Below are 16,073 nucleotides of genomic sequence, written 5' to 3'. Positions count from 1 at the left end.
CGTTTCCTGTAGCATCTGCTCCAGGCGTGGCTGTCTCCTGTCTGAGCTGCCTGGGGCTTGTCCAGCATTTTACCAGCCGGTGGCAACCAGCTGGTACCTCCCTGCGCATCAGTGAAGGGTGCCTGCCCGAGCCCCCGCTGGCGGCTGCGGCTCCTCTGCGGTGGGAACTCGGAGGGCACGTTAATGAACTGCAGAATGAAAAGTATCCAGTTTTGCTTTTAACGTCAGGGGTTGACTGACTTCAGAGCACTTCCTAGCAGGCTGGGTCTCTGCCTGTTTGGAAAGTAAGGACTACAATTTGGGATTTGGTAGTGTACGTCTTTCCAAGTCCCACTGGCAGGTGTGCTTGTCTCTATGGTACGTACACAGGGGGTACTTGCAAGCGATGGCTCTTTTGGACTCTGACCTGCTTTATTTACCGTAGCATGGAGGGAAACACCAAAGTCAAAGATCAAAGCAAATAAATGCAGTCTGCAAACGGTTTTGCTGGGGCAGAGGTCCTTGCCTCTTCTATCAAGCATGTCACAAGTGTCAGATCGGTCTTAGCCTCACCTCCCAGCCTGCTTGCCAACATGCCAGGCATGTCACACACACTTTCCCTGGAAGCCTTTCAGCCTGTCTATCCAGTATATTGTTAACGGCGGTGACAAGTTGCTTGCACCACATCACACCTCGGCTACCAGCCTGCAGTTACTTGCAAATACCTTAGCACGGCAAGGCTTGCAGAGGCAATGCTTCAGGCACTCGCAGCTTCAGTACACACGCATCTTCTCTGGAAGCAATACGACAGCTCATGGCCCAGTTGGACTGTTGCTCTGGGCACAGTAAAGGGAAAGGGGGAGAAGTGCAACTTCGTTACAGGAGATGCAGGCACTTACAAGTGCCTGAGTGGCGAGGATGCGGTTTTGTAGCTTGCTCTTACATTTAAATTCCAGCGGAATTGTGATTTAAGTGCTCGTAGAGCTGGTAGTTGCACTTCTGAAGGCCAGGTAGGATACTTATACGTGCTTAAACCCCACGGAGCTCCTACCTTTCTTACCTGGCCTCTCCTCCAGTGGGTGTGCACAGGGACACCCGAATGCACTGTCGGAGCTTTGCTGCAGCACCATCCACCCTGCTGCGCTGCTGTGGGGATGGAGCGGGAGCGTGGGATGGTGCTCACCAGAAGGCAGGGCACCGTGCCCCCTGCAGCCGCCTCTGCCACGTACCCTCTCAAAGGGTGCTTCTAAAAGGGTCAGCAGCTCTGACACAGTGCGGCCCCAAGGAACTACAAGCTTTGGGGCTGCACTGTGTGCTGGCTTGCAGTCCCTAGGTCACTCCTGGAGAAGCCCCAGCAGCTGCCCCTCCTCCTGGTTGCCAGTCCCAGGAAGGCGGCTTTGTTTTGGGGTTCATCCCAAGGCTATCCCCCCAGCACACCAGGCAGCGCTGCCCTTGCTGCCAGTTGCTTTTCACATGGGCTGTACAGAAAAGAGAGGAAAGAGGGAAGAAAATGCATCTCTCCAAGAGGCTCTGCACTATGTCCCTCCGCAGACAGGATTACCCCCAGCACTCACACAGAGCTGTGCAGCAGGGCCCCCCCAGTCCCTAGGACAGGTGCCACCTCACATTTTGCCGCAGGTTCAGGATGACACATCTGCCCAAGAGCGAATAGCCCAGCCTGCCTGCGAGCCACCTCTCCCTGCCCCCAGGTCCCTTGCTGGCCTGTCACCTGGGAAGGAGACAGCTGGGTTCCTCGTTGGGTACAGAGGTGGCTTTTCAGGAAGCCCCCCTGCCACCCCTCACCAGCACCAGGTGCCATGGTGAGGGACCGGAACACATGGCAGGAGCATCACATGGCCTTCACTGTCCTGGACACTGTTCTGGGTCTCTGCTTCATTGCTGCTTTCCTAAGGCAGTGCTGGTAAGAAACAAAGAAAAGCTGGACATGGCTGAGACCACCACGCAATCTACTTCCCTGGTCTTTCCACTCCTTCTGCCTCTTTGGGAAGGGGGAGATCCAGAGCAGGATTCATCCCCCAGCACATGTCACCTGCCATGGCACAAGACTTAGTCTGGCCAGGAAGCTGCTGGAGAGCCCCTGGCCACCCTGGCTCTTTATACACAACCATGCACCCAGGGGAAAGCATGAGAAGCATCTCTGCTCCAGCACGTGCGTGCTGGTGTGGATATCCCTACACACAGGTCAGCTTCTTTCCCCCAGCCCACATCTGTATCCTGCGGTGGGAGATGGCACGTGCAGACCGCGGAGCAAGCTGCATGCACAGGACAGCAGCAGTCAGCCACTCCACACACCTCCTCTCTGGCGTCCCACAAAAATACACTTTTAACATATTTTTTTTTACTTTTATCAAATTGGCCAGCACGTCCAGCTATGCTATCAGTGACACCTCCCCGCCTCCAGGATCATTTCAGGATATACTAAAAAAAACAAGTTAATTTGTTTTCAGGGTACAGCTACCTGGGCAGGGGGGTGGGCCAGCACAGACACCAGCTGGCCAGGCTGGGCTTTTGGCAGGTACATTTTGCAACGATTCCCTGAGCAGCCTTTTGGCTGCCATCACCACAAGGCTGGCCAAGCTCTCCTGCCAGAGAGGAGCACTTCCCAAAAAGTTAACTCTCCGTTGCTCTGTGCGGCGAGGGCTAACAACATCTTCTGAGCACTGAAAGCATTGGCCAGGTGGGTGAGCAGAGCGCTCCTCAAGCGGTGGGCAGAAAGCGGGTATTATTACTGTTACATTAATAAGTGCCTGCTGGTGCAGCGAGGCAGGAGCGACCCACTAGTGCCTTTTCCTTGCAGTTACTCCTGGCCCTGCCAGGACCCCCTTGGCCCTGGGATGGTGGGTTACCCACCCACCTGGCTCTGCTGCCCAAGGACACCGTGTGCTGAGGCTGCCAAAACAGCAGCAGGGTCAGCAGGGAGCTGCGGCATTTTCCGACTCAACCCCCTGTGCATGCAGCTCTGTTGCCACTGCGGAGCAGGCATTCACATGGGGTGTAGGACTAAGGGTGTAAGCAAACATCTGGGACGCCACCAGGAGAGTCGTCCCAGGGGAGCGAGCCTGCTGCCCTGCTGCCTGCCGTGCTGTCCACAGCTGCTGGCCAGATGTGCAAGGCCCCATGCACCGGCGTTACAGTCCTCCACCAGTGATGCATGCACACACGCCTTGGCTGTGGGTGGGCGAGGGCAGCCCCGCTCTCCTCTCCGCAGCTGCTGCCAACTGACACAGGTGCAAAGGATAACCGTGCCACCCTGCAAGCCTGCTGCTATGCACATAAAGGTGAGGGCTCCATTAAAGTCACAGATTGGACCAGGAATGCATTGCATGCAGGCTTGCGGGACCATGCAGTTAGAAACCACTAGGTCTGGTGCCACAGCCTGGGAATAGTCACTTGGCAGGGGACGGGAAAGGGTGACACACATGCACAGCAACATGGAGGTAGTAGCTGTCCTTCCTGACGTGCTCTGGAGCAACTTACCTCTTTTCTAAAGGAAAATGTGCAAAGGCACCAGGCTGGGGGAGATGGGGAAACTGGAAGCTCACAGGCCAGGCTGCAGGGAAGGATGCATCTCTGCTCCACAGGGATTTCCGTGCCTGCTCAGCTGTCTGTGCAGCATGCTACTCAACTCAGCTGGCAGGATGGAAGGGGAAAAGGAAAGGCAGAAGGATGAGGAGGAAGGAGGGAGACAAAGATAAGGAGTCACTTACCCTCACTCCCATGAACCTGTCCCTCAGAACGATCCATGAAAGCAAGAACACAAAAGCTTTGTTGCAGCAGAACAACACGGAGACATCCGTAGAGTTTATTTTCTTTATTGCATGTAAGTAAAGGTAGTTTGTGAGTGTCCAAAGAACACCAAAGGGTGCTGCCTTGGTAAAAAACACCTTCAAAGTCAAGCCATTGTCTCCAAAGAATCGGCAACACTCCCTAAAACAAGGAGAGAAAGGCAGCGTTATTACACAAACCAGTCACAGTCTGCAGCAAATATATGGGTTTCTTTCCTTCCCTGCTCCTCGTCTTTTCCTTGGGGGAAAGAGGCACACACCTGAAAGAGGAGAAGAAAACCAAGTTTCAGTGTCTGCTGCAACAGCCAGCACCTGCACAGGGTATGAACACATGGGGGCTGCAAACACAGGAGGGACAGCAACAGAAGAGTGAGGGGAGAGGTGAAATCCCACTCTTGCCATGAGTGCCTTCACAGTGGACATCTTGAAACTGCATGAGGTCATCCTCCTCCTTTCACCCCTGTGGGTACCAGGATGCTGAGGGGCCAGGGCTGGCACCAAACCCCCCCGCTCCCCACTTCTGCTGCAGCCACGGGACCCTAGTTCCCATCCATGATCCACTGTGCAGGGCTTGGATGGAGCCTCATGGGAGCCCAGTTTGGGCTTTTTCCACCCAAGGAGCAGGACCTGGCTCAAGCCCCCTGGCAGCAGCAGGGGCAGGAGCAGGGGCACGCACTGGGACATGGTACAGTGGCACCCGGGCACATGCTGGGTCAGTTGGAGCAGCAGCGCGGAGTTAGGAACGCAGGCGTACACTTCGGGCTGTGGATGCTGTGAATCCCCAGGTGGGAGGGCAGGTACAGCTCTGGCACAGGAGAAGGAAACCCCAGGGGTTTATCAGTGTCCCGGAGGTGCTGGCAGGCAAAAGGGGACAGGCGGTGATGCCTGGTGGTGCTGGCAGGGCTCTGGGGAGGCAGCGTGTGGGGGCCGGGATGTGGCGGCAGGGGTGACTTCTGCAGAGGCGCTGCGAGGGGCAAGCCTGCCTGCAACCTGCTTCTGCCGAGCAGCACAGCTGGAGCTGCCGGCTGCGCTGTCTGCAAGGGAATTCAATAATGCAAAGAAGAAATGCAGCGGTCTGCGAGGCAGAGGGTGCAGCCTGCTGCAGCGTGCAGGTGGCAGTTGGCGGCAGTGCCGTAGCCTGTGCTGGCTTTGCTTGCTTTAAAATCTGCAAAACCCCTGAGGCCCTGAAGTACTTTAATGAGATATTTTGACAAAAATTGAGCAAAATTAAATTTTCCTCTGACAATGAAGGCCAAACAGGTTTTCACTGCTGTCTTGAATTTCAAGCTGTTTGTTTCCTGAGACGGGGCAGGTAAGGCTCATTATTTGGAGTCTGATGAAAGGGTGATTTTGATCCCTTTTCTCACAAGATGGGGCTGATTACCCAAAGAAACCCATCCAAGCTCTGAGCCTCTTCAGATTTCCCCATCACTAACTCCACGTCTGCCTACACCCCCTCTGCTGCAGCAGGTACAAGGCTGCAGGGTAGAAGAAATGCATTTTTTGTGTTTGCTGGGTTTTGTTGCCTGCCAGTCTCTTGTACTGAGTCATGGCCGTGCAGAACTTGCCCATCTCTGGATGTGGTGACCCTGGGCTTCGGCTGCTTGACACTGACACTTTCATTTGAGCCACTAGTTCTGCATGGCATCACTCAGTATCACATCAGCATCCCTTGCCCTCTGTGAAATTACCTGCTAGCAGCAGCCTATTGCTTGCCAAACCTGTTAACTGCCTCTCTGTATCACAAGAAGAGTGACCCCTCTGCACCACAAACCTCGGCCCGACTTCCCCCCTGCTGGTGCTGTGCAGGGCTGTTCAGGGATGCACGCAACACCGACAGATGCTGCCTGTCCTCAGCATGTGTCCTGGATCCCCTCTTCCCTTCCACAAACACTATATCCACCTTATTTCTACCCTTCAGCCCCACGAAGCGCCATCTGTACCAGCCACATGCCACAGAGAGACACTGAAAACCCAGTCCCAAACTTCAGCAAAGGCTTAAACCCGCTTCCCAAGACACCAAGGAGGGTTTGACTGCCAGGGTGTCACAGGAAGCTAGTCTAATGCTCTAAAAATGCAGGCACAATTTAAATTAAATTATGGAAGATTAGTATGAGAGGGATAGGAAGGCTGTAGTCAATTGAGAGGACTGAAATGGGATTTATGTTGGGATTCATTCTTGGGAAAAAAAGTTCCTCCTGCCAAAACCCTGTTCCCCACATACAGCATTGTGTATCGCTTTTTCATGTACAGCAGAAACACGTGCTTTTACTGCTCTGGGGGCCCAACTGTTGTTTAGCAGATGCCACTGGATCTACATGGTAGCACAGTCTGGCATTCACCCGCATCCCTGAAGCGCCCAGTGTAGTGCCATAATGCCCCAAAGCACAGCCTTGCCCCGGCACGGACCAGGACCCTGAGCTGCATTTCCCCCTTTGGAGTCTCTTCTCACTGGCCTGTACAATAAATGTTCCTCTTCACAGTTTTGGCTGGTTACACCAAGTGTGAATTGATTCTTGTAGGATGGCTCCAGCTTCCTTAGGGCAGAGGTTTGCCCATCCAGTATGAAGGTGTAAGGGAGCTTCTCCTTGAGGACACCAGGGGCTGTGGGGGGTGCTACCAGACATGCACAGCGAGCCACGCTGTCCAAGATGGGTGCACTGCTGAACTGTGGGCTCTTTGTGGGGGCAGCAAGTGGCTTAGATGGTTTTCTTGGACCTGGCAGCTTCAGTGAAGTCTGAGTAGCATTAGGGGAAATTGGTACATTACGTGCACCAGGATGACTCTGTACTGTACGATAATCCCCTCACAATTATTTGTCTCCCCAGGTTTGCTACTGCTTATTGGGGAAACTGATTTTTCCATGGTGCCATAACACAGCATCTGAAGGGAGTTGTCAGTGAGGAACGGTAGATCAATAGTTGTGGGAAGCAAGAAAGGACTGTGATATAACCTACACTGTAACCCCAAAACAGTCAGGGGACAAAATCACTCCAGAAAAACCAACCTTAAACTCTGAATATTTTGACAGAACATTCGGGACACCATTGCTCCTGCTGGCCAGTAATTTCCATTTTGCCCACCAGGGTACACGGTGCCCAACGAGTATCCTGATGTTTTATGGATGCTCCTTGGCAAAAACAAGAGCTTGTGTCCTGTGGCACTCCAGACATGCCCGACTGCTTCAGGAGAGCCTGCCTATGAATATTTTAACAATCTCATCTAACAAAAATGTTACTTTTTAAGGAAGACAAAACCCCACCTTACCTGGAAGGCAGCCTGTAATCATTCAGCATCCCATAATCATTCAGCATCCCTTGGAGCCCAACTCAGTGCTGTGGGCCCTTGTATGAAGCCTGACCCCAAGCATCCCAAAGCCACAGGACAGATGTGGAGCTGCCATCAGTTCCTTTGAGGCTTTACAGAACAGACCCTTGCAGGTCTGCTTGCCCATAGCAGGACGCAGAGGAAGTCCTCCACCCACACCAGAGCAAGCTGGCTGCCCCCCAGGCCGGTGGGGAGACGGCACCAGGTGTCTCCTTCTGGGAGAAGTGTGCAGTGGCAATGGAAAAGCTGGTGGGGAAGCACCCTGCTCTGGCAGGGAGACCACCAGCCTCCTCTGGCTTTGCCTGCTGGGGCCAGCAGCCAAGCTGCTGTAGTGGGAGTCCAACCCACTGCACCTCACACAGGGCACCAACTGTTGCAGCACAAACAAACCAGTAGGCTGCAGCAAGGCTTTTCTTCAGTCAGATTCTACTGCCCATGCTGTTTCTCCTTCCTCCAGAGACCAGACCACACTGCTCCTCATCCATCCAACCACCCATCCCACACTCCTCAGGGCTATTTATCCACTTAGCAGGAACGAGCTACAGCTGCACATCATCCATGTCAATCAACCCACTGCCTGTGAGGCAAGGCCACAGCTGCATGTTATCAGTGCTGATCAGCGCACTGCCTTCACACCTCTACACCAAGCTGTATCATTTCCAGGATAAAACACACTTTCTGCCTCAGTTTATCCAGGCTTTGGTGAGCCGCTCCTGCAGCACAGCCAGTTCTAGCTCACCTGAGGTGAAGAGGGAGGGTTACCAGGTGCCTGGAGGCTGCAGACTATTGCGTTAGTCTCTGGGACGAAATACCTGCTGTTTGCTAAGGCAGGCAGAGGTGCCAGAGGCTGCTTTGCAAAGAAAGCCAGCGGGGATCCTGCAGGCAGGCCCTCCCCTGTGCTCCTGGCGCTTGCCCTTGCCCTGTGTGCTGGGGCAGCTGCCGCAGTGAGGGGCTGTGCCCCAGGGCAGCAGTGGTGTTTAGCAGTACGCAGTGTTCGCAGGTAGCTGGTATGGGCATACAGCAGTTGCTCAGTGCAGCATCATCACAAATGCCTGCAACTGCTGGCAGCGAGCCCTGTGCACAGGCACGGTGACACAGGAGCGGGTTTTCCAGCAAGAGGAGCAGAGCGAGGCTGTTGTGGTGTGTACAACACGGTCCACTGTGGGCTCCCTCTCCCTGCTCACACAGTGTGCACTGCTGTTCATTATTCCTCAGACCCACTGGAAAGCTTTCAAAGAACTCTTGGGCTGTATGCCTGTTGAGTGAGATCCCATGCTCTGTCTTAAATAAAGGCACAGTTAACAGCAAGCAACCTTATTTACTTATAGCATATATACTTTCCACATACCTCCAAGACACCCAGCTAGAGAGGCCCTGAAGATGCTCGGGTAGCTCCCTGTGAGATGAATGTGTGTGCATGTGGTTCTAACAACCCGGCAGAGCGCCAAGTCCCAGGGGCACAGAGTGGCAGTGGGGAGCTTCTGCCCACCGACCTTTAGGTATGTACAAGCAACTTTTTATGTTTGAGCCAGGAACCCAGGCTCTGTTCAGAGCTGCTGGAGATGCACATCCCTGAGCTGCCACTGCTGCCCACCTCAGGAGGCACAGAGCCTGGGGAAAAAGCTACTTCTATTTCTCTCCTTCAGCTCTAAAAGGGACCCGAGAGCAAGAAGCACAGACACGGGCACCTCCAGCGCATGTCCGCAAGGAGAAATCACCCCGTGTTAGAAAAGAAATTGTCATCAAAGACAAAGCAAACCTACTTCTGCCCACATGACCAGAAATCCTGTGTCTGCCACTCTCACCCACCATCTCAACCCGAAAGCCGCCTGCTGCTCGCTTGCTGGTACAGCTGTTTGCTGGGCTCGCCCTGCTTTGCCCACGGAGTGCTGCCACTTCGCATGTGGACGACGGCCAGAGAGGCCATAGGGAAATGCTGATGCAAAGCCCTGTGCATCCCTGGGTCACGCTGCACGTGGCTCCTGGGCAGGGATGCTGTCCTGCAGACGGCTGGCAGAGCCACCCTGCTGAGAGGGTCTCTCCTCGACTCTGTGTCATCCTCCATGTGAGGAGTAAATTCCTACAGCTGCTGGTCTGTTTCCTGACAAGGCGGCAGCAGACAGCAAGGAGCTTTGGCGTTGCAGGGCGTAATGCTGTGTTTTTGAGATAAACTAGCTTCCTGCATTAATTTCCTCGGCTCTGCCATCATGAGCTAGACTTCCATTGTAATCACAGCAGTTGGTTTAAAAAATAAATGCAAGGCATTAGTGAAGGCAACAGCAAAGACCTGTGTAAGACTGGAATGGAGATAGCAAAGGAAGGATACTGGAAAGGAAATATACTGGCTTAACTGCCGCAGCAGCAATAAAGAAAATCTTGCTCCCACTCAGAAGTGTCATATCCATGTTCATAGACAATCTGAAGGCTCATGCCTGAAATAAACGGCGGGACTGCACTGCTGGGAGGAGATCTACATGCAAAGGGAGAGAACTGCAGCCTGGTTACACGTGGTTCTCGGAGGTGTTTCCAGAGAGATGTTACATGGTGGATGCTCTTGCTGCAGCATGTTGCTGAGGGGGCTGCTGCAGCAGGCATCTCTCCTGTGTGTCGGGGTAATGGGATGGTGCAGGTGAGAAAGAGGGGCACGCACCCGGTGTGGCTGCCCTCCTCTTCCTCAGGACACCAGCTGGGATGGCTGATGCAAAGCCATAAAGCCCATCTGGGAGCAGAAGCGGCTGCCTGGCATTCAGGGCATCCTCTGCTTGGGATGACAGCGGTGGGGACAGACCTACCTGCTTGTAGGTATAAAATAAAGCAGCGGGCACCACACGGCACAGCTGCTGCAGTGGCACAAGCCTCCTGCAGTAACAGCCCCCAAGCAGGGCTTAGTAAGTCCTGACCCAGCACCGGCTGGGCTGCACACGCCAGCCACCCTCTCCCACATGGGGATTCCGGTCCCCCGCCACTCGTCCCAGGGTGTCCTGACAACTGGCCTGACGGAAACGTGTGTGGTCACTTGGGAGCAGCTATGGCACTACAGGAACTGTGCTAGGATGAAAGATACTGCAGAAAAGCCTAAGGCACAGAGATCTTGCTGTATTTTTAGTCAATTGTTTGCTTTTTTCTTAATCTTTCATGTACTAGTTCTTGTTTTTCCTCATAATCTTTTTAGTGTGTATCTTCATTAACCCAGCAAATGGCAAATTAGCTCTGCCCCATTAGGCATGTCTCCAGCACAACAATACTAGCAGAATACCTCCATCACTGGAACCAAGCATCCCCAGTGAAGTAAATCAGAAGTTGACAGAGCCAAAATTGCATGCTAAGTAAGAGTTAATCATATTGAAAGCAGGTGTTGCAGTCAAATCAAATTTGCACGTAAAATATGACAGTAAAACTCCATTTTCTTCCCACCGAGCTTACAATTAAATATTTAACACTATTCACCTTCCACTGCTTGTTTTGTCTTTAAGCATTGCTAGGTAGTTGGGATGTTTCTCCACTGCTTTGAACCTCATGCAAGTGAATGTATAAAATTCTGTCAGAACTGGAAGGAATGCTTTTTGCCCCTATTTTGCCAAAAAAAAAAAAAAATATAAATCCCATCTTTGAAGAGGAAAGGTAGAAAAGAAGCAGGAAAAGCACACACGGTGTGTTCCTCTAGGCTGGGGGTTTGGCCTCTCAATACTCACTGCAGAACAAACCTATGCCAGAAAGGTTAACAAGCCACTGAACCTGCCATTACATCTTTGGGAAAGATGCAGTAAAGTAGAAAATATCTGGGAGGAATACACATCCTAAGGGAATAACAAGCCAGTTATTTCTCCTTTCCAGACTGTTAACTTTAGTTACAATTTTCTCATTGTCTTGGCCTTCATACTAGATCCTTCTCCTCAAAAGCCGGTTTGGATCTGCTGTTGCTCCTTGTGGGTGATAATTTTTCTCTGCAGACTGTGCTTACTTTGACCTTGCGAGGTCTGTACCTGCAAATTGAATTTAGCTAAATTGCTCCTGATTTTCAGTAGAGTGAGCATCACCTCCCTGGAGCACTGCGAAGCTGCTACCACACCAGTGAATCTGGCCTCTTGATTAGAGATTGGCAGGCAAAACATGTTTTGCTAATCCCTGCACCAATTAGGCCTGCATGGATAAATAATCTGCAGATGTGCAGAACATTTTCTGTTCAATGTACGAAAAAAGAGACATGGACTAAAATGTCATGCTATGTCTTCTGGGGGGACTTACAAGCCAGTTGCAGTAAGCAAAAGCAGAGAAGACAGATGAGGTGCCCTGGCTGTTATTAAGAGGGAAGGAAACTGAAACCAGTTTAATTTCTCCTGGTGAAAAAACCCGTAACTTTTTTTTTAATTCATCCTGTTAGGGTCACAGCACCCCTCACTGCATTGTGGTCACAAGTGGAGGTCGGTAAAAGACCGCTGTGCAGATAAAACACGTAAGTTAAACCAAAATATTCCTCAAATATGCTCTCCAGGAACGTACATGAGGTGTCTCCCAGAAAATGGGATCGTGACTCCAGCTCTACTTCCCTCCCCGCATGACAAAATCAGCCTCTCAGGTGGAGAGATTTCAAAGCAGTGCAAGCGAAGGGTGAGCTCATGAAACCCATTCTACAGAGGTGCAAGCTAGGGCACGGAGAGGCGAAGTTCCTGGGTGCTTGGAAGAGGCAGGATGAAGGCTGCCTGTAGGCTGCACCTTTGGAGAGCTGGGGATTTGCTTTTCCTGCATGTTTATTTTATAGCCAACTCCTGTTACTTAGCAAGACAGCCCTCGAGCGCCTTTTTCCTGAGTCACCGCATGTTCACATGCCAGCAGAACAGTTGCACGGAGGCTCCTGTGGTGTGTCCCAGATCATAAAATGCTGCGAATAAACCTGCTAGCCTCAGCACTTTGCAGAGAGGTGCCCGGGATTCCTGCCATGGCTTTTATTGACCTGCAGGTCCGAGGCTTCTGCAACAGAACCCCTATACCCCTGCCTCCAGCTTTCCTCCCGTGCACCTGGAGCAGCTCAGGAAAGATGCTTGCCAGTGCTGGGAGAGCACAAGCTGCTCCTCACCTTCCATGGGGCAGAGGTCTGAGACCTGCCTGGAGCGTGCCCCTTGCCTGCCCTGCTGCCTGCCCTCCCCGCTGAGGCACGCCGCAGCCCACGGCCATGTGTCGCTCCTCAGAGATGCTCTGTACTCACCCAGTCCTGCCTGTCCGCACTGGGGACTAAACTAGGGCTGCAAAGCCTGGTCCTTCGGTCTCTTGTTATATACCCTTCCATACGAGAGACCGCAGCCCTGCAGCCTGGCAGGTAACATCAGCCCAGGCGATGGCACTGGGTTTTGCACTTGGAGGTCAGGAGTGCCCCTTTTTTTTCCTGGAAAATGCACGGCATGTTTCAAGTGGCTGTTTAACTAATACTGCCCATGGTAATGGCGGGTGATGGGGTACCATTAAGCTGTTTAGTCAGTGATTCATCACTGTCAGGCATTTTTCCTTTACCGGGTCTGTGCCTGAGAAGAGCTGAAGAAATGCTTGGCTACCGTCAGGAAATCTCAAGCTCACAGCATCCTGTCTTAAGAAAGGACAAGGCAGCAAGGGCAGCCTGTCATAAAAGCACCATTTTTTGCAGCTGATTTCATAGGGAAAAGTTTCTTTAATTGATTGCTCCTGTCTTCAGGGCCAGGTCGATTTGAGAGCACGTCTACAAATCTTACATGGCAGGAAATCCAAGCAGCAGGTCGCTCGCGGACCGTGCTGTGCTGCACCGTGCTGGCGAGCTGCTCCCAGCCCAGCAATGAGCCAAGGGCCATGCCAAGTGCATCCACTCACAGCCACCACGGTAAGGATTTCACCCCTCCCCGGTGTGCCCAAGCGGGGATCCCCCCTGCCGTGCTGCCCCTCCATGTGTCTGAGGCCCATGCTGGAGGTGGGTCACCTGCTGAAAAGCAGAGCAGGATGCAGGGCTGTGCTCTAGCCCCAAGCCCAGTGTGGGGACGTGGCAGAGGGGAGCTGCCGTGGGGTGTGGGTGCTGCTCACGTGGGAGGTTTAGTGCTGGATATGGCCCCGTAGTCACTGGCATCAGACCACCTGCGAGGGGGCGACACTGTGGGTGGGGCAGTCCCCCACAAGTGGAAATGGCTTTTACATTCCCTTCCTCTAGCACAGTTCAGTGGCACAACGTGATGCTCCACCACAATGCATAATTCAAAACATTTATTTCCAGCTCCATTTAAACTCAAGTGATGGTGACGTGTCTCAGGGCTCTGCTGTCTGAGCTAACACAGGACCCAGGGACATCAGACCATGGAGGAGAGAGGTGGAAGATGGGGCAGTGCTGCCCACTCCCAGCTTGAAGTAACAGGGGACTTCGGGGCTTCCTTCAGAGGCACTGTGGAGTGGCAGGTCCTGCCATGACCCCCAACAGCTCATCCCACCCCTGGTGAGACCTGTGAGCTGTAGTTGATGGTGCCTGCAAGGAGCTCCGCACCTTTCCTGACCTTCTAGGTGTGGGCAGCAGCAACCCTGGGGAGGGATTTTGGAGGCTTGTGGTGGGGGCGAGCCTGAAAATCACACCCCCTTCCCACCACCTGTGCCCCCCGAGAGCCCCTTGCAGACCTCCTTTCTTCAGCAGGGAATAGGAGCAAACTGCAACCCACAGCCCCCTCCCGAGCTTGCAGCCGGGAGAGAAGCAAGGACCTGGCCAAGGAACGCCAAACCTTAGAACTAAGAAAGGATGGAGAAGTTCCACGTGTCAGGTACCCCACACTGGCTTTCCTCAGCTCTGGGTGTGAATTCATGCAGTCAGTACACAGAAAAAGGCCTGAACTGAAGATTAAAGCAACAGGTAGATCTGGGTTTTGTCACCAAATCTACCTGATTACACGAACTGAAAAATAACTGTTAAAGGGATTAAGCAGGATTAAGCAGTTTCTCAGAAATGGATGTTATCTAAAATAGTCTAAAAGCTATCTAAAATAGGCTAATTGTCATCATCCCATGCATATTTTTCAGTAAGCATGTTATTAAATGCAAGAAATGACCACAGAAGTCAATCCAGTGTCCAGCTGCCACTTGTAAGTGTCTGCATCTGATGCTGACCATTGTTTCTGCACAGGATTTGGGGCAGATGTTCTGTCTTTAAACTTTTATCTATTCTGGGAGTTTCCAGCTCATTTGCAGAAATTGCATTCTGATAAGCAATGAAATAAGAAAATTGTCTTCTCTTAAATGAAACAAAAAATCTCCAGACTGATCTTTCTTCTTTGAACTAGAGAGACAGAAGCAATTGGTTTTGCTCAGCACTGTATGTGTGCCAAACTTGGCAGTTGCATGATAAATGGTCCCAGGAAATGCTTAGCTATGGATTTACATAATACACCAGAATGGCTCCAAAAGAAGCAAATAATACAAATCTTACAAACCACCTGAATACACATTTCCAAGACGAGTCTTAGCACACACTCAGAAGCCTTAATAAGAGACTGTTTAAACTAACATTAAAAAAAAAAAACAAACAACAAAAAAGTTTAAAAGAACAAAACCAAACCCCAGGGAAGATTCACATACTGTAAACTGCCTTAGCAAAACACAAGGGTGGGAGTCTTGGGCTGCAGAAGCACAGGGAAAAGTCTGCAGCTTCCCCTGTGGGATGGTCCTCCATCCCACGATTTGCTGTGCGCAGGGCATTAAACCGTTTGCTTTGCCTCCGTCCATCTCCCGGGAAGAGTAGTAGTCCTAGGATACACTCCGCAGATTTTGCATACGTGACTGCAGCAAAGGCTGCAGGAAGCAGATTGCATTAGGTGAATATTCCATTTAATTTTTGCACCCAAACATACCGCAGAGGTTTGTTGTGGGAGCAGGACCACCAGCCACCTCCGACAGGAGATGCGGGAAAGCGTTAATGAGAAGGTAAAGCCGAGCAGCAGCATTGCCATGCTGCTGATACTTCAGAGGAACAGCACCGGCTGTACAGTGTGAGCAGACATTGCGACAGATTTCCCGCAGCGTTGCATCTGTCCCTGAGCACCAGTGCAAGCTGAGCTCACTCCGGGGTGTGTTAGCACAGCAAGCAGGCTGTCCCGCTGAAGTCATGCCTTCAGCTTGCTGCATGAGGCAGGCTGGCATTTGCGGGTCTTCCAGCTGGCCAGAGGGGACATGCCATCTTGGAAAATGCAGCAAGTATTTCTGGCAAGAAGCAGCTTTTCAAGTGACAATGTGCACACAGTGATCAGACAGCTGAAGTTATCACATGGTGCATTATCCAACATTTTCTGCCTTTATACCCTAGAGGCACCCAGAGCCTGAATTGTGTTATACTCTTCAAGATAACCAGCATTATACAAATAAAATGTAATACTGTTGCTATATGCAAGCTCCAAACACCCACAGACCAGGCAGATATCACTCTCAGACACAGAGATGAGTTTTTTAGTTACACTCAAAGAGCACTTCATGGAGCAGCTGGCTGCTGAGCCCATGGGGAGATGCAACCCTCGACTTGGTCTGGTATAGCACGCCAGACTGGCTTTAGATCTTAGTCAGAGCCCACCAGTGCAGTGGCCAGGAGGTACTCAGACAGGACAATTCCCCTCTGCCGCAGCAGTGGCTGAAGCTGGAAGGGGCAGCGAGGGGAATGAAAGCTTCACAGGTGCCAGGGGACTAGTGGCGTGCCCACGGTGCGTGCAGAGGGACGGCTCCTGCTGTGTTTGGGGCAGGGCTGGAGGACGAGCTAGATGGAACTGGTCCATTTGTACGGCGGGGTGTGAGGGAGGGAGGTTCCGTCGGGACCTGACATCATGCCCAAATGGAGTAAAGAGGAAGGACCATCGGCTCCGACAGTGCCATGTAACGGCACGTGCAGGCAGGGTGTGCAGAGTACTTAGGGAGCTGGATTGAAGGTCATGACGATCCTTATGGAGTTATGGAGCAAACGAACAAAAGGACCAGCAGCAA

The 16,073-nt window shown here is 52.2% G+C and overlaps 1 protein-coding gene across 2 annotated transcripts in view; it reads right to left on the bottom strand.

Moving 5' to 3' along the window:
* Nucleotides 1-16,073, bottom strand: part of SLC35F3 (solute carrier family 35 member F3) — a 188,449-nt gene that overhangs the window by 15,688 nt on the left and 156,688 nt on the right. For both annotated transcript variants that reach the window (XM_080388904.1, XM_080388905.1), the window contains one exon: nt 3,708-3,927. In XM_080388904.1, the coding sequence (XP_080245030.1) occupies nt 3,708-3,927 (220 nt within the window). The remainder of the gene's footprint in view (nt 1-3,707; nt 3,928-16,073) is intronic.

The sequence above is a fragment of the Falco punctatus genome, assembly GCF_963210335.1.
Source record: "Falco punctatus genome assembly, chromosome: 5".
Taxonomy (NCBI): domain Eukaryota; kingdom Metazoa; phylum Chordata; class Aves; order Falconiformes; family Falconidae; genus Falco; species Falco punctatus.
The sequence above is the reverse complement of the archived record's forward strand: the minus strand, read 5'-3'. Positions and strand labels throughout refer to the sequence as shown.